At 35.3% G+C, this 23,847-nt stretch overlaps 1 protein-coding gene across 1 annotated transcript in view; it reads left to right on the forward strand.

Moving 5' to 3' along the window:
• The first annotated feature begins 234 nt into the window (after positions 1-234).
• Positions 235-23,847, forward strand: part of LOC118019459 (phytanoyl-CoA hydroxylase-interacting protein-like) — an 82,991-nt gene continuing 59,378 nt past the window's right edge. The window contains exon 1 of the mRNA XM_035018659.1: positions 235-547. Coding sequence (XP_034874550.1) covers positions 442-547 — 106 coding nt within the window. The 5' untranslated portion in view covers positions 235-441. The remainder of the gene's footprint in view (positions 548-23,847) is intronic.

Raw genomic sequence — 23,847 nt, forward strand, 5'->3', positions numbered from 1 at the left:
GGTCCGACACTCCGCGCGGGGGTAGCGGGGGCTGAGGCGCCAGGGCAGCAGGGGGCGCGTGCGCGTGGAAGGGCGGGGAAGGAGGAGCGCCGCGCGCCAGCAGGTGGGCGCGTCCTCTCGCGCGCGTGCGCGCGCCGCGCCTTCTCCCTCACGATCCCCGCGCGACGCGTCCCCTCCCCGCCGGGAGCGCGCACCTCCCGCTCTCGCGCCGGGTCCCTCTCCGTCTCTCCGAGCCTCACACTCCCCGGAGCTCCTGTCACGGCCGTCGCCTCGGCCGCGGCTCTCTAGCCCGGCGGCTCAGCCTCGGCCCCTCGGAGCCGCGTCCCAGGCCTCTTTCCCCTCCTTCCGCCACTCCCTACCCTTTCCCGCCCTTCTCTCCCACCCCGTCCACCGAGAGAGCCTGGATACGAAGCAGGCGGGCTTGAGAAGGGAGTTGGATAAATGGAGGTGCCGCGCCTGGATCATACCCTCAACAGCCCCACCAGCCCCTGTGAGGAGGTGATCAAAAACCTCAGCCTGGAGGCCATTCAGCTGTGCGACCGGGACGGTAAGAGCGACGGGGGCTGTGAGGAAAGGGGCCGAGCCTGTGGCCAGGCGCCGCGGCCGCCCCGACTCGGCCGACCCTGCTCACCCGGGCATCAGGGTCTTTTGTTGTCCCCCCATACAAATAAATACAGGTGGGGCTCCTCTCCGCTCATCCGCCCTCCCCGCAGACGCTAGAAACAAAAGGACCCCAGGGCTCGCTCGTTGGCGCGGAAAGTCGCGTTAGTCTCCGGCAGCGGCGCCCCTCGGCGTCCTCGCCCGCCTGGCCCCGCGCGGAGGAGCTGCCCGGGCGAGGGCGCCGTTCCCGCCCGCCGCTCCTGCCCGGGACGAGGTGTTTCCGATGGTGCCGCAGTCCGGGTTTCCAGGGTCTACCGGAACCGAAGGGGAAATGCCCTCTGGGTGCTTTCAGTACCCCTTCTTTCCACCGGCTCACGCTAGTTAGCATTCTCAGCCCAGAAACTATCATTTCCTTTTTTAAACCTCCCCTCTTCAGACCCCCCAAATTCATTAATCTTTTTATGCTCTTAAATAGGGATTGGGATGGCGGTTTTTCCAGTGAAGGGGCGCGGGGGTGGGGGGTGCGTTTCAGCACCATGGATAGCCACAAGCTTCGTGGTTTGGGGCTGTGACTCAGAAACTGTCAAAAATCTGTAAAGAAGTGGCCTAATATATCTGCTGTGGTACAGTGTATGTGGCGAGTACTCACCATTGTGTCTTGATATTATATAGCTTATTCTATTGTTAAAGTTGGCAGTCTCCTAAAGAAGGAAGTGATTGAACACAGGTTTGAGCGTTAAAGAGATAAGCTAGTACTGTGTGCAATATGGGTAGCTAGCGTGTAGTGCTTCTGTGTTATTTGGAGTAGTTGAAGAGTCAGTGCTATTTCAGTGATGTGGAATAAAACTTCATTTGTAAGAGTCATCTGATTAGTAGTTGATTGGCCAAATAATTGTAAAATCGAACATGTGACAAAGGAAAAACCATTTACATGTTGTCAAGATGACCCTGAACACTTTGGGCTATAAATGGAATCAGTGATTAACAGTATATGGAGACGATAATTTAAATATATTTTTTTTAGCCAGGGTTATGTAGGAATACTAGTGTGCTCACAATAAGGCCATGAAATTTATCAGTATGTTATCCAAATAGAGAGCAGAGGTCTTGTTTCTAAAGTCATTTAGATAACTTGGTTAGGCGTTGCTCTACAGTATAGTTTAGGTCAACTGAACACTGAATTTCTGTTTATTAATAAATTTAGGACACAGAATAATTGACCTTTGAAGCCAAAACCACTTTAAATAATTTCTGGAAAAGGTATAGTATTGATAAATAAATACTCTTGCAAAAGCTGTTTATAATTCCTTTATCCTTAGGTCACCATAGTAATAGGTGCACATATTTATGACATCTAAAAAAAAAAGTAATCATTTTGGCATTCCATATATAAACTTGCATTATTAGACTATAGAGATTATTTTTAATATACCACGTAGGAAATTGTATAGTATACTTTTTCTGTATGTATCCTTTTTCTGGTGTTACCATTGTAAATGTTTGGATTTTCCTAGATGGTTTGACAGAAAACCAAGAATCTAGTAAAAGTAGATTTCACCTTCATTTACTTCAGTGATTTACCTAAAGCTTATTACTGTAGTTATTGGAAATAGGCAATTCATAGTTACTCCTCAGAACCCCGTAATCTTAATACTTAAAATTGCATTTACCACATTTTCAAAGATATTAGGGAAAATAAAGTTGTTTTTCTTTTTTATGAAGCTTATAGAATTAACAAAACTAGTGCTGCATTTATGTGGTCTCTTCTTGTAGAGTAGTAGCTATTTTATTTTTGGTAATATTTTTTAGTTGTTTCAGTTTACATTATGAATCCTGCAAAATGAAAAAATTAACATTTAATAGGGGGGTGCTGGCACTTAGCAGTATCTATGAAAATTACTTATTTGAAGACTTCTAATGATTCAACATAGATTAATAGGGTTTCATTTTATAAAATATATCAACAAATACAAAGAGCTAACTCTTCTATTAAAATATGTAAAAATTAGGAATAGCTTGTGTAGAGATGTTATTAAATGTTTAACTTTTTATTTTGTGACTCTACATGTCAATTCCAAAATATATGTTTATTTTTGGCAGAACAATTTTAAAATGTTACATTAAGTTTGTCAAGCAGAACTTATTTATCATAATCTTATAGTGAGAAATACTCAACTAGATATTATTTACTCCCTTCACTTCCTCTCAGGTCTTATTATTTTACTTCTGTAAATATATAATAGAAAGATTAGGATGTGGCAGAAGATCTGTTATATGCTTGAGTACATAAAATGATAAATTTTAATAATTTTATGATCATAGAAATACATTTATTTTGTTTTCTCTTTACTTTTCTCTATTCTTCTATTAATCTGGTGTTGGAAAAAAATGAGCACAAACTTCTTGGAAGTAGATAAAATAGAATAGGAGAAAATATAATATTATTGTTAAATATATGTTTCCTTTTACTTTCTCCACTTATAGATGTTTTTAATTTTATAATGTTTTATATATTTTATCAACTAAGTTATACCTGCTGGTAAACTGTATGTCTTTCTTATGTTTCCTTGGCTCTTGTATATTTTTTCTTTCACTTGCTAATTTCTTATAAATTAATCCATATACATAATTAGCAATAATTCACAATGTTTCTTTTTTTTCATAGTTTCTCCAAGTATTTAACAGTTGGAAGAATTTGGAATATAATCCAAGCAGTCATATAATTGGACTTTTTAATTAAGCAAGAGGATTCTTCTCCACACACATTATTTCATGTATACTTTTATCCTAGGCATGTGTGCTTTAGTTACTAATATATGGTCTCTGCCTACATGTTACTTGTAGTTCAAAATGAGGATTCTGATGGACTTCTATTAGGAAACCTTTGAATATGTGCTGTAGATCTAGTACTTTCTATAATCTCTGTTTCAAGTAGAAGAGTGTTTCTGTTCCTCTATCTCTGCTGTGTTGAAGTATCCTCAAGTTGCACATATGATCTACTTTAATTGTAGATTTTCTAAGGAAGTTTAAGGATAAAAAAAACATTAATTGCTCATCGGGAAGCATTGATAATATGGGGACCCATTTCCTGTTTGTTTCTTCACATAGATACTTCAGACCCTAATTGACCTGTGACAAGACAGAACAGCACCGAACCCCACACACATAATTCTACATTACTTCTACTTCTCTTCATTTTTCTTAAAATCATGCATAGACAGATAAATAGATAGATAGATGGATAGATAGATATCTCAAAGCTTTCTTTCCTTCTGAAAGGGAAAGATTTATTTATGTATATGGTGTTTTATATGCATTCAAGCTCCCTGCACTCTTGTTACAATAGCAAGGGAGAAAATACAAAATTAATTTGTTGTATGGCACTTAAATCCACCCCCAAGGCTTCCTACGTTTAACAAGTATTATTTCCATGATTATTTTATGACTGCCTAGATATGGCTTATGGAGTTTATGATGCTACTCAGCAAGGGAATACATTTTAAGGAAATTGCAGAGAGAACCTGACAGATTTCCATGTCTTTGTGTCTAACAATAGTTTTATGAAGGAAAAGAAAAAAAGGTTTTCTCCTTTTTACATATTTAAAAAAGATAAATTCCTTTTAGTTTTGACTTTATCATAGCTACTTAAATTATAAATCAGTTGTGACTTTTTTATGCTTATTGATATGTGAATTAAACAAATTTTAACTTTGGAAATATAACACAAAAATGCTTACTAGTTAGCACAGTGCTGTAATAGATAATCCTTAATGACATTTTCTGAAGCAGACATCTAGGAATAGTACCCATAACTGTTACCTTTAATAGTACAAGAACACAAGGTAGTCATTGCTCTGTCTCACTGACATTCATATGCCATAGTGGCAATAGCATTTTAGAATCAGACAGACCTCTGACAGAATATTGGCTCTTGATAGATATATTACATTAGGCAAATTACTTAACCTGTTTTTAGCTTTAAGCTTTCTCATGTAAAATTGACATAACAATGTCAGTCCTGTAGGATTTTTAAAATAATTACATGAAGTATTTTCTATCATTTCTTATAATTCTTCACACAAAATAGAGAATAATTATTATTGTAAATGGACTATTATTCTCCGCATACCTTCTTGAGTTCAGCTATTGTTTTTTATTTTTTTTTTTGTCCAATGTTTAGATCTTTGTTTTTCATTTCAGTTGGTTTTATTCACTTAGTAAATCCTTCTTATGTCACTTCAACTTCATGAGTAGACAATGGAAACTGTAAATTCTCAATTAAAAAAATAGTTAACTTTAAACCACAGTTACAGTACTCTATCTTTTGCTTATATTTATCTATCCCATCAATGATATCTTTGTCAGCCTTAATCCTAAAAGCTCTTTTCAGCTTCTACTTCAGACCTGCTGTTTGCGGCATTTTATGTGCCTTGTGACCTTGATAATTGCTTTGGGTAGGTATTTGTATCAGAACCTTCTGTTCTTGATTTAACATTTTTCTCTTCATGATTTTTTATTCTAAGGTAGATATGTACCAGCACATGTAACCTCTGGATTCATTTCTTTGACTCAGATATGACTATAGAGATGCTGTAAATTTTTACTTAGTATGGAACACAACAAAAATAAAAGACAAACTAAAAGAAACAAACAAAACGCTTTAAAGTCATCAGATTATGTTAAACCAATTCATATTCTTGGTAGGGGTTCTAATTCATTCCCAGAGAAGATGAAGTTATTAGAATAAAAGTCACATCAAAGGATATGTGACCAGACTCCCTCCAGTGGTAGAATAACTGATATGTTATAAGTAGTAACACTGGCAACTTGCTTTATTGCCAAGGTAAGCCAGTCAGAAATTCACTCTATAGAGCAGTAGACAACTTCTAAGTTACTTGGTTTCTCACTGCTGATATACCCCCTCATTTAGGCCCAACCTTGATCTTTCCTTAACTTTATGTGAATATAGTTTACTGATTATTTTTATATATTATCTTGGACTTCAGAAATAACAGCAGCTGTATCAATTTCTGCAGTAAGTATAATCCTTCTAGTTTCTGATTTTCCTTGTCTGCCCTTAGTAATTGCATTTTAGTTTTTCCTTACAGCATTTGCCTCTTTCTTGGGTTTATTTTCCACTTCTCTTAAATTTCTCTGTAAGAATTTTTTTACTGTTATTTAAATTGTGTTTTTACTATTTTAAAGCATTTGCCTTATTCTTTAATATCTTTTAACATATTTTATTATTATTACACAGTGGTTAAATTGTCTTTTTAAGCAGGCTGTATTTTATACACATATACATTTGAGAAGTAAAATCAGGATTTGTGGAAGACTTCTCATAGAAACGTATAGAAACGCTGAAGAGTTGTCAACAGGAAAAAATAGGTAGGCAGTATCAGCATGTTCTGTTTGTGGAAAGATAGTGAGTGGCAAAGGTGTAAAAGAAATCCAAAAATAATTACAAACTTTGTGATTGAATTTTCAAGCAATATGAAAAGTGATAAGGAGTAATTTTAGGATTTTAAGTCTGGGAAATCAGAAGTAAAGTAAAAAGAACATTTATATTAAGATATTTGGAAACTAACAGTAAGAGACTTCTTTGGAAACTGAAACATTTAACAATTCCTCTTATGTTCTGGAGAAAAGAGTTCTAGAATGATAAAGAGCATTGTTCATAGAACTATATATTCCACAGGGGATACTAGAACTTAAGAGGAAATTAGGGTTTGACTTCAGTTTTAGAGTGACTTCTGATCAGCTTTGTATCTCACCCCTTAAAGGAAAGGAGTGACTACATGCTGGAGAAGGCCAACTTTGAACCCTAAAGATGAAATAAATCTACATTCCAGGTTTGTTAAAAAAAGGTAGACAAGATATCAGGATTTTGAAGTTACTCCATAGATGTGGGTTAAACAAAAAGTATCATAACTCTGAATAGTATTGTAGTTAGTTTTGTTTGTGATATTGTAACTATTTGCACCAAGTTTGTAGTTCATTTTAAAAGGACTTTTCTGTGGATATTTTTGTTTATATGATGTTTGTTGTAGTGGTTGTGGCAACTAATGTAAATAAATCTGTCTTTTTGTTTTCCATAGCCTGTGGGAGTGTTGCTATCTAATAATAGTATGAAAAGCTTATAGCTTCCCTAGACATATGCCATTAGAGACAAAGCACAAAAATTTTTTCAATATACTTACTTTGATTTTCTTGAAAAATAGTGTTTTGTTTTATAAACTTGAATGTTGGTGAATCTGTCAGTCTTTAAAATTTTAAAAGTTGATAAATGCAAACAAGAATGGCAGTTTTTTAATATTACTAAATGATGTTAATGATTGATTTTAAAGTTATACCTATGATAGAGAAGAGACATCAGCAAGTTATAGTCCTTGGGCCAAACTGAAAACCTACTGCCAGTTCTTCTAAGTAAAATTTTATTGGAACCAAACCATGCCCTTCTGTTTATATATTGTCTGTAGCTGCTTTCTTGCTACAAAGGCTGAGTAGCTGTGACAGTAGATCATATAGCTTACAAACCTTAAAATATTTATTATCTGGTCTTTTCCAGGGAACGTTTGCCAACTCCTAGCATAGAGGATTGAGAAAATAAATTAATCTTTATTAGTAAAGATTAATAAATTAATCTTGAAAATACTGAGGAAGAGTTTCTGACAAAAATTGTATAATCACTCTGTTTTTATATACTACTGGGGTTTTGAGATACTGCAGGTCAGGTAGAGAGCTGTAGAAAGCTACCTAGCTCTGTATGGAGGCAGTCAAAGATGCCTTTGGGTCTGATAGGCAGTGAAAGAAACAAGCCCTGATTTTAACTTAAAATCTAGTCTTCATATAAGTAACTTTAGAAAGAAATACTAGTTATGCATTAGTATTTCCAGGCACAGTTATAATTCTATCAATAGAAAGGTTTTAAAGTGTCAAAGATGATGATGTGAACTTTGAGAAATATGGATAGTTATGATACATACTACAACAATTTATGTATATATCATATTTTTCCTTGTAAACCAAATCCTCATTGAAAAAGAGTCAAGGTTGTGGTTTTTTTTTTTTTTTTAAGAGTAAAGGTCTTATTCATCTTTCTGTCTTCCACAGTCTAATGTAGGGCTTCTCAATCTATCCGTATTTTGCTTTTTTCAGTATTTTAATCTATCATTGGCTGATACTTCACAAAAATATAATAAAATGAATTATTAGAAAATGAAATTTAAAAGATCCTAAAAGATTCAACAAACATGAAAATCTCTGTCAAATTCCTATAAAAGTTTCCAGATTCTTAATTCTAATTTTTATATTTATCTCATCAGAGCCTGGTAAATAGTTTGCAGATCACACTTTGAGTATAATGGCTGGAAGATAGTGCCATTCTATTCTTGTTCAATGATTAATTTTTTGGTACTAAACTTAATCAGTTTGATTGTTTCCTTTTGTTCTTTTACTTGCATGTAATTTTTTCTATTTATTTATGGATGTATTCCAACTTTAGGGTCTGTGTTAAGAACAGGAAAAAAAAAATCCAAGAATGAATGTAACTTGGATCATTGCATTTAAAGGATTTGCTGGCATTTAGGGAGACAATAAATTTCAATAGATAAATATAATAACATGTAATAATATAATAGAATGTAGAAAAGAAAGTAGTTAATTCTGTCTTGAGTCTCTCAAGATGGCTTTACAGAGGAAGCAACATTTTTTTCTGTATATTGAAAGAAAAATAAAAACTTGCCAGGAGAAGTGGGATAAAGGCATTTCTGGTTGAGATAAGAGCATATATAAAGGCATAAAATCACGCATGTTCTAGCAATACATGGCGTTTAGTATTATTGGGAAAAAAAAGTATTCCTTGTAGGAAAGTAAACTGAAAACTAGTTAGGGCTAACTAGCTTATGCCATGATAGGAGTTTGGATTTATCTCGTTTGAAATCTTTTTAGTAGATTTCAAATTTTCTAATTTTTAGAGAACCCTTTTTTTTTTAACGTTTTGCAGAACTCTAACAAGTAAAAATAACTTTTAATTAGTGTACATCTATCCTGTAATTTCAAACTTAACAGCATTTTTCAATAAATTCAGTCAATGAGTATAGTGAGAAATTAAAATTAGCAGTTATACTTGGAAGTTGCTATTTTATATCAGCCTCAACATCCACTTTATTTCTGTATTTTATTTTTATTGCATTATGCCTAGGAAATTCTGGTTCACAGAATTTCAAATTCAAATAAGTAGTGACAATTGCTAAAGTTTTTAAGCTCATTTTTCTTTCTCAGGATACTCTTCAAATTAACTGATTCAGACTTAAGTAGAAATAGTAAGATTTTTTTTCAAGTTGAATCAAAGAGTAAGTGTTCCTTTTGGAGGCAGGTGATGGACTCTGTTCATCAGTCAGTTCATTTTTTTCACTGTTCAGTGAGAAAATAATGTATCTTGTAATATTCTGAGGTATTTTGGTACCTTTTTTTTTTAAAGCTCATACCTTTGTGTGCTGATCTCTTAAAATTTCAGAGCAGTTAAATTTATTTTACTTGCATGATTAATCTTAACTGTAAGGATCAGTTTCATTACTGACAATTTATATGCATTTATAAGCTTGGTAATATTGTGACTGTATTATCAAATTGAGTTTCTTCAGCTTATTAAAGAGCTAAATAATCAAATTCGTTTGCTCATTATATTTGAAAGATGTTTATCAAAGGTTTTTTTTCCTTTTTTATTGAAGTATAGTTGATATACAATGTTACCGTAGTTTCAGGTGAACAACATAGTGATTCCAAAACTCTATACTTTATGCTATACTCACCACAAATGTACCTACCATCTGTCACCATGCAATGCTATTACAATCCCATTGACTATATACTCTTTGCTGTAACTTTCATCCCCATGACTTACTCATTCCATAAGTGGAAGCTTGTACCTCCCACTTCCCTCACACATTTTGCCCATTCCTACACCCTCTTTCCCTCTGTCAACCATCAGTTCTCTGTATTTATGGTTCTGTTTCTGCTTTTTCTTTGTTTATTCATTTGTTTTGTTTTTTAAATTCCACAAATAAGTAAAATCATATAGTATTTGCCTTTCTCTGATTTATTTCATTGAGCATTATATCCTCTAGGTCCATCCATGGTGTAGCAAATGGCAAGATCTCATTCTTTTTTATGATTGAGTAATATTCATATGTATATATCACATCTTCTTTGCCCATTCATCTATTGATTGACACTTAGGTTGCTTCCATATCTTGGCTATTATAAATAATGCTACAATAAACATAGGTGTGCATATATCTTTGAGATAATGTTTTTGCTTTCTTTGGGTAAATACCCAGTAGTGGAATTACTGGATTGTATGGTATTCCTATTTTAAATCTTTATCAAAGTGTTTTTAGGGGCGCCTGGGTGGCTCAAGTTGGTTAAGCGGCTGCCTTCGGCTCAGGTCATGATCCCGGGGTGCTGGGATCGAGCCCCGTGTCAGGCTCCCTGCTCGGCGGGAAGCCTGCTTCTCCCTCTCCCACTCCCCCTGCTTGTGTTCCCTCTCTCGCTGTCTCTCTCTGTCAAATAAATAAATAAAATCTTTAAAAAAAAAGTGTTTTTAAATTAATAAATAAAGTATTTCTTGTTTCTTTTGAAGCATTTATATCTTTTTTCAGGATAGCTGACTAAGTTTCATATGAAAAATGAATTTTGAAATTTTCTATTCATAGTATTATAATTAGCTCAGTAAAAAAAAAAAAAAAACCCTTCAACTTAAATGATGGTTTATATATGATTACTTAAAACTATTTTGAGGGGCGCCTGTGTGGCTCAGATGGTTAAGTGGGATCGAGTCCCATATCTGGCTCCTTGCTCAGCAGGAAGCCTGCTTCTCCCTCTCCCACTCCCCCTGCTTGTGTTCCCTCTCTTGCTGTCTCTCTGTCAAATAAATAAATAAAATATTTAAATAAAAAAATAAACTATTTTGAAATATCTTAATATCCAGTTCTTATTAGTAAACAATTACTACTTAATGAAGCTGGCAATAGCTTTTATAGGAGCTACCACTCCTGAAATTTAAAAAATTTTTTCTACTTTCCTTAAGATAGCTGTCCCAATATTTTTTTTCTTTCTTTTTTTTCAGTATTTCTGACAATTGTTGATGATGAGTTAAAAAACTGACTTAGACATTAAAAGTTTCTTCTCCACTGTGTATTGTTTTATCATTCTTAAATTTATGTTTGAAAAACTACTACAAAAGTAAGTGGAGAAATCTGCCACATTCATATTCTCATCCACTTAAATTAGAAAGATTTTACATAATCTCAGCATTTGAATTAATTAACTATATGTGATGGATAATATTTATTCTCTTATATTCAGGCATGTACCAATGTTTTATTTCAGTTTTTTGGTAACAGTTTAGTAATTTAACATGTTTGTTGTAATGTCAGAAATGTCAGAAAAAAGCTAACGTAAAAATCTGTTGGCTGTGATTAAACTGGAAGTACGAGATACAAGAAAGGAGCTGTTGCTGATGGCTAAATTTGCCAAAATGGGAGACTGGGTGTATTTTGACACCAGTAAATAAGGTAGTTTGTTGGTTGGAGGGAATGTGAAAGAGTAGCCTTGATAACAAGCTATTAAATAAAGCCTTTCCTGGACAAATTAGGTTTCAGATGCCTGTGCAATACCTAGATGGAAATGACCAAAAGACTGTTAGAAATGTCCATCTATGTCTCATAGGCAGGGAATTTGAGGATAAAGATGGTTTTCTGGGTTTTTGTTTCTCCTTTGTCAGGTTTTCTTTACTTCATCCTCTAGTCAGTCCTTTAGACCCATGTCAAATTGTTGAACTGCTCATTAGAATAAGTAAATTTGAATGCTGGGCTCTTTTATTTGTGGTGTCTAAAAGGAACATTTGAAAATTAATTACTTTTGATATAATTAAACTTGGCTAGGGTGTGGTTAAATAATGAGGCAATTAACATGGGAGAAATACAGTTGGCCTAAACTCTGTACTAGATAGGTCTTTTTTTTTTTAATTTTATTTATTGGGGCGCTTGGGTGGCTCGGTCTGCTGGGCGTCTGCCTTTGGCTAAGGTCGTGATCCCAGGGTTCTGAGATCGAGTCCTGCATCAGGTTCCCTGCTCAGCGGGGAGACTGCTTCTCTCTCTCTCCCTCTACTCTGTTTTATTTGACAGAGAGAGAGATAGCGAGAGTAGGAACACAAGCAGGGGGAGTAGGAGAGGGAGAAGCAGGCTTCCCGCCGAGCAGGGAGCCCGATGCCCCCTCGACGTGGGACTCGAACCCAGGACCCTGGGATCATGACCTTAGCGGAAGGAAGACACTGAACAACTGAGCTACCCAGGTGCCCCGTGTACTTGATAGATTTCTCCCATTAAGTGTATGATAATCTGTGTTTACTGTGGAAATATACTAGATTAGTTTTTCCCTCTTTGGCAACATAGTCTGCAGTACATAAAATAAACAAACTGTTGGAATTCAAATTAGCAGAAAAATAATGACATTGGAGCTCGAAGAAAAACTAAAATCTTCACCAAAGGTATTTCTAAGGCTTTCATAGTGAATGTATATTTCCAAGATTTTCTTTTGATTTGAATCCACTAATTTTAATGTTTCCTAGGGTTTTTATTGAATTGCTAGCCTAAGTAGGACATAGTCTTTCTTACACTTAATTTTTGTGTATGTGCCTTTTTTTTTTTTTTTTGCAGATTCTTGGTGTTTAAGTTTAGATAAATCTTCCTTTTTTAAAAAAAAAAAAAAAGATTTTATTTATTTTGACAGAGACACAGCGAGAGAGGGAACACAAGCAGGGGGAGTGGGAGAGGGAGAGGCGGCTTCCCACCAAGCAGGGAGCTCGATGCGGGGCTAGATCGCAGGACCCTGGGATCATGACCTGAGCCGAAGGCAGACGCTTAATGACTGAGCCACCCAGGTGCCCCAAATCTTCCTTTTTAATAAATACAGTTTTTGTATAATTTTTTCAAAGCTGAGTGTTTGAGCCTATTTATATATTGTCCTTTTCTAGTGCAGTTCACTATATCCAATATTAATTTCTGTAAGGCTTGATATGGCTTTTTTGGTTGTTATTTTTAGTGATTTAAAAAAAAGGGAAAACCTAATGACTGAAAAACAGTGGTTCTGGAATTTGCTGTTTATTCTATTTGTTTTGCTAAAAGCTTTACTTGTTCAAATTCTAGTAATACAATTTACAGTAATAAAATTCAAGGTTGAAATAGTGATAAATATTCCAAATACAATCTAACCACCTCTACCAGAATTTTTATTCTGCACCATATATTGTAGAAGTGTATCTTCTTCTATATAAATATTTCTGAGATCTTCACCAATATTTCTAAAAGCTTCCTGTGATCAACAATGAACTTTTTCTTCACTGTACTTCATAATCATTTCAAGAATTTTTTTTCATCTTTTGCCTATAGATTAATAGTTTATAATTTTACTTTTCTGACATATCGAGTCCTTTTGGTTTCATTATAATGTATTAATATTTTAATGAAAATCTTAACTATTTTATTTCCCTGGAAATATGCATGATGCTACATAGCACAAATAATGTATTTGTGTTATTTACTTATTTTCATTGCACTTTAAAATGTAGATATGCTGGCCTTTAAGAAAGCCTGACATGAAATCTAAACTTACAAAACACATTAATCAGGGAATAATTATTTTCCCTACCATAGTGTTTCTCTGTCATTTCTCTAGTATTCTTAATTGTTTTCTGCAGAAGAATTTGACAGAAAGGCAAAATGGCACTGAAATGTAATACCAACTAAATTGTCTTAAATAATGGTGTCTTAAATTATGAAATTCTTATGAGGGGAAGTATATATTAGACACTAGAAATTCAAAGATTTTTAGCTTCATCTATTTACAGGCCATTTCAAGTATAGCTAAATTGTAATCATGCTGACAAATTTTTCTTTTTTTTTTTTTTAATTTTTTATTTATTTGACAGAGAGAGAGACTGCGAGAGCAAGAACACAAGCAGGGGGAGTGGGAGAGGGAGAAGCAGGCTTCCCGATCCCAGGACCCTGAGATCATGACCTGAGCCAAAGGCAGATGCTTAATGACTGAGCCACCCAAGTGCCCTGTGCTGACAAATTTCAAAAGCACTCTTAGAATTTTGCACTTGTATCATTTACCTAGGAGTTTGCAATCTTGTTATTCAGCTTTCTATCAACATTTCTTTATTTTTTTCCTTTTCTTTGAGCACACAGAACTCTTATGAAATGTTAAAAGCACTATTTTTAAGTAAAACATGACTCTTAAGAAAGCTGAGTGTGGTAGTGTAAGAAAACAGAAAGGAGTAAAAAGATTTTACCCAGAATAGTTTTTATCAGATTAAAAAGTAGTTTTGTAAAACATTTGCATCAAGTAATGTGTTATACTAACAATATAAGGTATCATAATTTATTTTGGTGCCAGAATTTATTTTAATTGCTTTTAAAATGACTTTTATTGTCTTGTATTATCACTGAGGGTCTGCAAATGGCTTATTTTCATTTTTCTGTAGTACTGTACTACTTTTTATGGGGAAATTATATTCTTTACTTTTATAATGCAAGAACTTTCAAAAGTGTTGTGTAAATGCCATCGGTATATTGTGTATGAACCCCAGTGGGCACACAGGATATAATCAATTAGGCCATGGAAGAAAATAATAGAACTTCTATTAATATTTTTATCTCAGCTAAAATAAGTAAAAAATAAGTGATTAATCTTTACATATGTAGATTAATATCAGGTATATCAAACTGTTATGTATACTGAATGTGCATGAGGTACCTTTATATAATTGGTAAATGGAATTGAGAAATGAAAAATATTAGTGTTTCATAAGACACCTATTGATATGCTTTCTCCATTCTGATGTATCCATTCTTTTGTGATCTGTTTTCCAACTGTGACAACTCTTTAAACCAGATATCTAAATCAGATTTAGAGCTCATTGTTTAAATTGCTATATCATAAAATGTTGAGCCAAGATTCTCAAAAAGAGCACATATTCATATATATCTCTTATAATAAGTAAAAATAAATTATTTTAAAATATTACATATTTTATCAGTTTCCTTCTATTTTTTCCATAGTCTATAATTTTCATAACATATTAGCATGGTAATATGTGTATATAATTTCTAAAGAATTGACTGCACTTATGTACCCACTCAGGATTTTTTTATATAGGGGCACCAGATCAGAAATTTTAACAACAAATTTTTATTCATTCTATTTTTACACATCTTGCTTTATACAACAAGGCATATCTGTAATAAATTAATCCACCCAACATTCAAATTTGAGAAATTTCAATGTATAACTATGTATGGTGATGGATGTTAACCAGACTTACTGTGGCCATCATTTTGCAATATATACAAATATCAAATCATTACCTTGTATACCTGAAACTAATATAATGTTGTCATTTTATCTCAATAAAAATATATTTAAGAAATTGTTTTTGATGATAAGGAAAGGGTATATAATTGTGTGATATATTCAAATATGCAGTATAGTATTATAGTATTATAGTATTATTTACTATAGTCACTATGATGAACATTCCATTCCATGACTTACTCATTTTATAACTGGAAATTTATACTTTTTGGACCCCTTTACCCATTTTGCCACCCCATCCTACTCCACCCCACTGCCTCAGACTACCACCAATCTGTTCTCTATATCCATGAGCTCATTTTTTGTTTTTGTTTTTTTTTGTTTTTTTAGATTCTACATGTAAGTCATTTGTCTTTTTCCGTCTGACTTACTTCACTTAGAGTAATGCCCTCAGTGCCCATCCATGTTGCCACCAATGGCAAGATTTCAATTTTTTATGGCTGAATGATATTCCATAAATATACCACATTTTGTTTATCCATTAGTTTGTTTCCATGTCTTGGCTATCATAAATAATGCTGCAGTGAACATGGAGGTATAATATCTTTTTGAATTAGTGTTTTTGTTTCTTCAGATGAATTCCCAGAGTAGAATTGCTGGATCATATGGTACTTCTATTTTTAACTTTTTGGGGAATCTCCATACTGTTTTCCATAGTGATTGCACCAATTTGCATTCCCACCAACAGGGCCCAAGAGTTCCCTTTTCTTCAAATCCTTGCCAACACTTGTTATTTTTTGTCTTTTTGATAATAGCCATTTAACAGGCATGAAGTAATATCTTTTTATATTTGATTTGCCTTTCCCTAATGCTTAGTAATGTTGAGCATCTTTTCACATGTCTGTTGGCTACCTGTATTTTTTTTTGAAAAGTGTCTATTCAGATATTCTGCTCAATTTTAATCAGATTGTTTTTTGCTATTGAGTTTTGTGGGTTTTTATATATTTTGGATATTAACCCCTTGTAAGATATATGATTTGCAAACATTTTCTTTCATTCAGTAGGTTCTGTTTTTTGTTGTGGATTTTCTTTGCCATGCAGAAACTTTTTAGTTTGATATAATCTCATTTGTTTATTTTTGCTTTTGTTGCCTTTATTTTTAATGTCAAATGTAAAAAATCTTTGCCAAGACCAGTGTCAAGAAGCTTACCGCCTATGTTTTCTTTAGAGTTTTATGGTTTCAGGTCTTAACATTCAAGTATTTAATCCTTTTTGAGTTGATTTTTGTGTATGATGTAAGATAATGATCTGGTTTCATTGTTTTGCATGTGGCTATCCCAATTTTTCCAATGCCATTTATTAAAGAGTCTGTCCTTTTCCTGTTGTATATTCTTGGCTCCTTTGTCACAAATTAATGGACCATATATGTGTGGGTTTATTTCTGGGCTCTCTCTTCTGTTCTATTGATATATGTGTCTGTGTTTGTGCCAATATCATATTGTTTTGATGATTGTAGCTTTGAAATATGGTTTGAATTTAGGAAGTGTGATGCCTACAGCTTTGTTCTTTATCAAGATTGCTTTGGTTATTTGGGATCCTTTTTGGTCCCATACAAATTTAAGAATAATTTGTTCTATTTCTGTAAAATTGCCATTGGAATTTTTTTTTAAGATTTTATTTATTTATTTGACAGAGAAAGACACAGCGAGAGAGGGAACATCAACAGGGGGAGTGGGAGAGGGAGAAGCAGGCTTCCTGCTGAGCAGAGAGCCCGATGTGGGGCTTGATCCCAGACCCTGGGATCATGACCTGTGCTGAAAGCAGACGCTTAACAACTGAGCCACCCAGGTGCCCTGCCATTGGAATTTTGATAAGTATTGTATTGAACCTACAGATTGCTTTGAGGAATACGAACATTTTAACAATTTTAAGTCTTTCAATCCATGAGCATAGAAGATCTTTCCATTTATTTGTGTCTTCAGTTTCTTTCATTAATGTTTTGTAAAATTCAGCATAAGATACTTTACCTTTGTGGTTAAGTTTATTTCTAGGTATTATATTCTTTTTGATGCAATTGTATCTTAATTCTTAATTTCTCTTTCTGCTAGCTTGTTATTAGTGTATAGAAATGCAATAGATTTCTGTATATCAATTTTGCATCCTGCAACTTTACTGAATTTATTTAGTTCTAACAGTTTTTTTAATGGAATCTAGTATTTTCTATGTCATGTCATCTGAAAATAGTGACAGTTTTACTTCTTCCTTTCCAGTTTAGATGCCTTTTATTTTTTTTTCTTGACTAATTGCTCTTGATGGGCCTTCCAATACTATTTTGAGTAAAAATAGGGAGAGTAGGCATCCTTCTGTTGTTCTCAATCTTAGAGGAAAAGCTGAGAGTAGGCATCCTTCTGTTGTTCCCAATCTTAGAGGAAAAGCTTTTGTCTTTTCCCTATTGAGTATGATGTTCGCTCTGGGTTTGTCATACATGGCCTTTATTATGTTGAGATACAGAACCTGTATTACCATTTAGTTGAGCATTTTGTCATTAATGAATGAATGTTGAATTTTGTGAAATATTTTTTTCTGTGTCTGTGAGATGATTATATGATTTTTATCATTTGTTTTATAAATATTGTATATCCTATTAATTCACATGTGGGTGTTGAACTACCCTTGAGTCCTTAGAATAAATCCCACTTAATCACTGCATATTTTAATGTATTGTTGAATTTGGTTTGCTAATATTCTCTTGAGGGTTTTTGCACCTGTGTTCATGAGGGATATTGGCGTGTAAATTTCTTTGCTTGTGGCACACTTGCCTGGTTCTTGTATAAGGGTAATGCAGGCCTTGTAAGATGAGCTTAGAAATCTCCTATTTTTTGGAAGAGTTTGTAAATAATTGGTATTAATTTTTCTTTGAATGTTTGGTAGAATTTACCAGAGAAGCTTCTTGTACTGGACTTTTGTTTTTTGGGAAGTTTTTGAACTTTAGTCTCGTTACTAGTAATTGCTCTGTTCAGATTTTCTATTTCTCATGAGTCAGTCTTGGTAAGTTACATGTTTCTGGGAATTTATCCATTTCTTCTAGGTTGTCTAATTTGTTGGCATATATTTTTTTATAATAGTCTCTTAGGATCCTTTATCTTTCTGTGGTATCAGTTGTAACATCTCCTTTTTCATTTTTGATTTTACTTATTTGTGTCCTCTCTTTTTTTTCCTTGGTGAGTCTAGCTAAAGGTTTGTCAGTTTTGTTTATCTTATCAATAAACAGCTTTAATTTTCATGGATCTTTTCTATTTCTTTTAGGTCTCTAATTTATTTATTCCTGCTCTAACCTTTATTTCCTTTCTCCTACTAACTTTTGTCTTAATTTGTTCTTCTTTTTCTAGTTTTTTGAGTTGTTGGGTTATTTATTTGAAATTTCTCTTGTTTATTGATATAGACTTTTATCACTATGAACTTCCCTCTTGGAGCTGCTTTTGCTGCATCCTGTAAGTTTTGGGTATATTTCCATTTTCCTTTGTCTCAGGTATTTTTTTATTTCTGTTTTGATTTCTTCTTTGTTTCATTGGAAGTTCCGTAGCATGTTGTTTAATATCCACATACTTGTGAACTTCTCTGTTTTCTTCTTGTAATTGATTTCTAGTTTCATATCATTGAAAAGACACTTGATATGATTTAAGTCCCCTTAAATTTATTAAGACTTTTTTTGTGGCATAACATATGATCTATACTGAAGAATAGTCCATGTGCACTTGAGAAGAATGTGTATTGTTACTTTCAGATGGACTGTTTATACAAAACAGATATATACATCTGTTAAGTCCACCTGGCCTAACATGTTGTTTAAGCTCAATGTTTCCTTTTTGATTTTCTGTCTGGATGATCTATCTATTGATGTAAGTAGGGTATTAAATTCCCCTAATATTATTTTTTTAATAATTTTTTTTGAGAGAGAGAGAGCATGCAAGTGGGGAGGGGCATGGGAAAGGGAGATAGGGAATCTTAAGCAGGCTCCACGCTCAACATAGAACCCCACACAGGGCTTGATCTCATGACCTTGAGACCATGACCTGAGCTGAAATCAGGAGTCAGAGGCTTAACCAGCTGAGCCACTCAGGTGCCCACCCCCGCCCCCGCTACTATTATTGTATTGCTGTCTAATGATAACTGCTTTATGTATTTAGATGCTTCTATGTTGGATGCATAAATATTTATAAATGTTATATACGGTTGTTGGATTGACCTCTTTATTATTACATAAACACACCTTTGTGTGTTTACTATTACAGTCTAGTTTTTGAAATCTATTTTGTCTGATCTAAGTATAGCTACCCTAAGTTTTTTGGTTTCCATTTGCATGGGATATCTTTTTCCATCCTTTCACTTTCCCCTTTTATCTTGCAAAGTTTCTGTCAAAAAATCTTCTGCTAGCCTTATTGGTTTTCCCTTTTAAGTTATTGTCTTCTTTTGTCTTGCTGCTTTTAAATTTTTTTCTTTATCACTGTATGTTGTCTACTTATATTTAGTTGTGGAGTTTGTTCTGCCAGTATTCGTATTGCCTTCAAGTTTATTTATTTGGATGTGGATGGTATCTAGTTGTAAATCAGTATGTTGGTGTCCTTACATCTGAAGTGAGTCTGTAGACTGCATACAGATGAGTCTTGTTTCTTTTATAAATTCAGTCATTCTATGTCTTTTGGTAGGAGGATTTAGTCTATTTACATTTAAAATGCTTATTGATAATATGTACTTATTGCCATTTTGTTAATTGTTTTCTGCATGTTTTATAGTTCTTTCTGTTCCTTTCTTCTCTTGGTCTCTTCTTTTATGGTTTCATGACTTTCTTTAGTGGTATGCTTAGATATGTTTCTCTGTATCTTTTGTGTGTCTAATACAGATTTTTCCTTTGTGGCTACTCTGAGGCTTATATATAACAACTTAAATGTATAACCATATATTTTGATAACAACTTAATTGTTATCAAAATTGTAAAAGCTCCACATTTTAACTCTACCACTCACATTTTATGTTTTTGATGTCACATTTTACATCATTTTATTTTGTGTATTCCTTAAGTAATTACTATAGTTGCTAGTTTTCCTACTTTTGTTTTTTAACTTTCATGTTAGATTTATAAGTAATGGATCCACTATCTTAAGTATATATTTAATTACCTTTCCCAGTGAGATTTATACTTTCATATGTTTTCTTGTTACTGGTGACCTTTTTTTTCAGCTTAAAAAAAAGTCCGTCTAGCATTTCTTGTAAGGCCAGTTTCCTGGTGGTGAACTCCTTCAGCTTTTGTTTGTCTGGAAAAATCTATCTCTCCAATTCTGAATGATACCTTGCTGGATAGACTATTACTGGTTAGAAGTTTTTTTTTTTTTTTTCAGGACTTTGAATAAATCATGCTACTTTCTTCTGGCTTGCAGAGTTTCTGCTAAAAAAAAAAAAAATCAGCTAATAGTCTAATGGGGGTTTCCTTTGTAAAAACTAGCTATTTTTCTCTTGATGCTTTTTTTTTTTAAAAGATTTATTTATTTATTTATTTGACAGAGAGAGAGAGAGAGAGACACACAGTGAAAGAGGTAACACAGGCAGGGGGAGTGGGAGATGGAGAAGCAGGCTTCCCACTGAGCAGGGAGCCTGATGCAGGGCCCAATCCCAGGACCCTGGGATCATGACTTGAGCTGAAGGCAGATGCTAAAAGACTGAGCCACCCAGGTGCCCCACTCTCTCTTGATGCTTTTAAGATTTCTCCTTTCTTTTTTAAATTTTGACATTTTAATTATAATGTGTTTTGGTGTGGGTCTTTTTGAGTACTTGTTATTTGGAACTCTCTGGGGTTCCTATATGTGGAGTTCTATTTCCCTTCTTAAGTTAGGGAAGTTTTCAGCCATTATTTCTTCAGATGAGTTTTCTGCCCCTTTCTCTTTCTCTTCTCCTTCTGGAACCCATATAATACAAATGTTAGTCCATTTGATGTTGTCTATAAGCCCCTTAGTTATCTTCACTTTGTTTTCCTTTTTTGCTTTTGTGTCTGGGTGATTTCCACTGCCCTGTCCTCAAGTTTACTGATCCTTTCTTCTACTTTATCTAGTCTGCTGTTGAACACCTCCCCCACAACCCCCCGGGGTATTTTTCAGTAATGTATTTTTCAGCTCTGTGATTTCTCTATTTTGTACTTTCATGTATTTTCTATATCTTTGTTGAAATTCTCACTTGTGTTCATCCATCCTTCTCCTGAGTTCTGTAAATATCTTTATGACCATTACTTTGAACTCTTTATCAGGTAGATTGCATATCTCCATTTCATTAACTTTTTTCCCCCTGCTGTTTCATTTAAGTCTTTCATTTGGAGCATATTCCTCTGTTTTTTCATTTTGCTTGACTCTCTTGTATAGAAATACATTAGACGAAACAGCCACATCTTCCAGTCTTGTTAGAGTGGCCAAATATAGGAAATTAATTTTTTTTGTTTAACCCTGTTCTAACTCTTGGTTTCTCTCAAAACTTTGTGATTGTCCAAACAGCCTATCTTATTTGTAATGCCTCCCTGTAGTTGAGCGTATGCCAGGACCTGTCAGTGTCCCAAAGGGGAGCATCTCAGTCAGCACCTAGATTCAGGCTGATTGGAAGCTAGACCCTCATGCAGCTGCCTTTGAAGTACACAAATATATACAGTTCTGTGGGATCACAAGCTTAAACCACACTGGTCTCCAGAGCCAACTAGATAATATGGAAGTGTCCCCTCAGTGGCAGTTGCAAAAAATTAGGGCTTCAGATGAGTGTAAAATCTCTCTCCTGGGAGATACTGGTGAGATGTAGCAAAGCAGAATGAGAGTGCAAAGATGGTGTCCACTGGCCTGTGTTCACTGAGAACACCTGCACAGGTCCCTTTTGTGTGCCAAACCTGAAGCCTGCCCCTCAGGACAAAACTCTAGGACAAGCTAATTAGCCTCTTTGATGGAAAGACTGGTGTAATTTAGTATGCTGTCTTTGCAGTGCCCTGGGGGTGGTAGCCTGCCAAGAACTGTCTCTGATTGTTACAGTTCTGTGGAACTCAAGAACACAAGCCTTGCCTGGCTACCAGAGGCAGGGAAGTTAGGGGCATCCTCTGAGTGGCAACTGCAAAAACTAGGTAGCAGATGTAGAAACCATGGTACCAGATGTAGAAACCATGGTACCAGAAACCATGGTACAGTGGTACCAGATACATGTAAAAGTTTTCTTCTGGGAGATACTGGCAGTCTAGAGTATAACCAGAGGAGAGTTCAGAGATAGCACCTGTCCTCTGAGGTTACTGGAAAGATTATAGTCAGCCCTTAGATATATGTTTAATTAGAAATCTGCCCCTCAGACTGCATTTATGTTGATAAGCTAATAGACCACTTTCACTTAAAGATTGAGCTGCTGTGTCTTTTGACTCTTCTTTTGGGTCACTGTCCTGTGGGACCCACAGGCATAAGTCCTACTGACCGCTAGGGCCAGAAAATGTATAGGTTTCTCCTGATGGCAGCCACAAACATTGGGATAGCCTATCTTATTTTTAACACCTCCCTGTAGTTGAGGGTGCCACAAATATTGGGGTGCCATATTAAAAAGTATAATAAGCCTTTCTTGGAAGGAGATACTGGCAAGCTGGAACTAGGCAGCAGGAGGGCACAAATATTTCATCTACCAGCCTCCATTCCCTGAAAACACCTCTACAGGCCCCTAGTTGTATGCCAAACCAGAAGAAACCTGCTCTTTGGGCCAAAGCTCCTGGATAAGCAGTTAGGCTTCTTTCACAGAAAGATTGGGGGTGTGTTTCAGTTTGCTATCTGTGCAGTGCCCTGGAGGTGGTAGTGTGCCAAGAACTATCTCTTGGTTTGTTAACAGTACCATGAGACCCAGAATTACAGCACCCCCCCGCCCCCACCCCGTCTCCAGAGCCAGGCAATCAAGAAGTGTCCTCTGGGCAGCAGCTGCAAAAAAACAGATGCATGTAATGATTCCCCTCTGGGAGATACTGGCACTCTGGATCAGCAGAAGGTGAATGCAAAGATGGCACCCATCAACTAGAATTAGGCACAGGGAGAGTGTATAGATGGCAACTGCCTGGAAAAAGGAAAAGAAAAAAGATCATGCTTACCAGCTAGTACATGAAGATGATGCCTACTGGCTGGAATGAGACATAAGGGAGAGTATATAGATAGTATCTGCAGGAAAAAAAAAGAAAAGAAAAGAAAGTCTAGCATTAAAATAAGAAAAAGATGGCACCCACTGGCTAGAGCGAGGCAGAGGAAGAGTGTGAAGATGGTGCCTACCAGCCAGGAGGACCCTGGATATGTGTTAAATTAGATTTCTGTCTCTCAGGCCAATACTTTAAGATTAGCAAATGAGCCTCATTCACCTAAAGTCTGGGTGCCTGCTTATTGGCTGGCTACCTTTATGCTGAGCCCTTGGGTGGTGAGTCCAAGGATGTGAACCATATTAGAGCCATTTCTCAAATTGTTATAGCCTTGTGGGTCTCGTGGATGTGAGCCCCATTGGTTTTCAAAGCTCCAGGTTTTGAGTTCCCTCCCAATTGTGGTCACAACTCTGGGGATAGAGCTTATGGTGAGATTGTGTCCCAGCCTTTCCTACCTGCTTCGATGGGGGACTTCTGTCCTTTGCCTGATGCATAGGAGTTGCTCAGACAGTTTTTTGGTTTTGTTTTGTTTTTTTTTTACAGAGGAATTTGTTCCATATTTAGCCACAGATTTGGTGTGTCTGTGGGAGGAAGTAAGCTTTGGATACTTCTATATTGCCATCTTGAACTGGAACTTTACTGTATTTTTTTAAACATGTTTCTGTATGAAGCAATTTAGATGAATTCACTGG

Source organism: Mirounga leonina, unplaced genomic scaffold, assembly GCF_011800145.1.
Source record: "Mirounga leonina isolate KUSES-001 unplaced genomic scaffold, KU_Mleo_1.0 Mir_108, whole genome shotgun sequence".
Taxonomy (NCBI): domain Eukaryota; kingdom Metazoa; phylum Chordata; class Mammalia; order Carnivora; family Phocidae; genus Mirounga; species Mirounga leonina.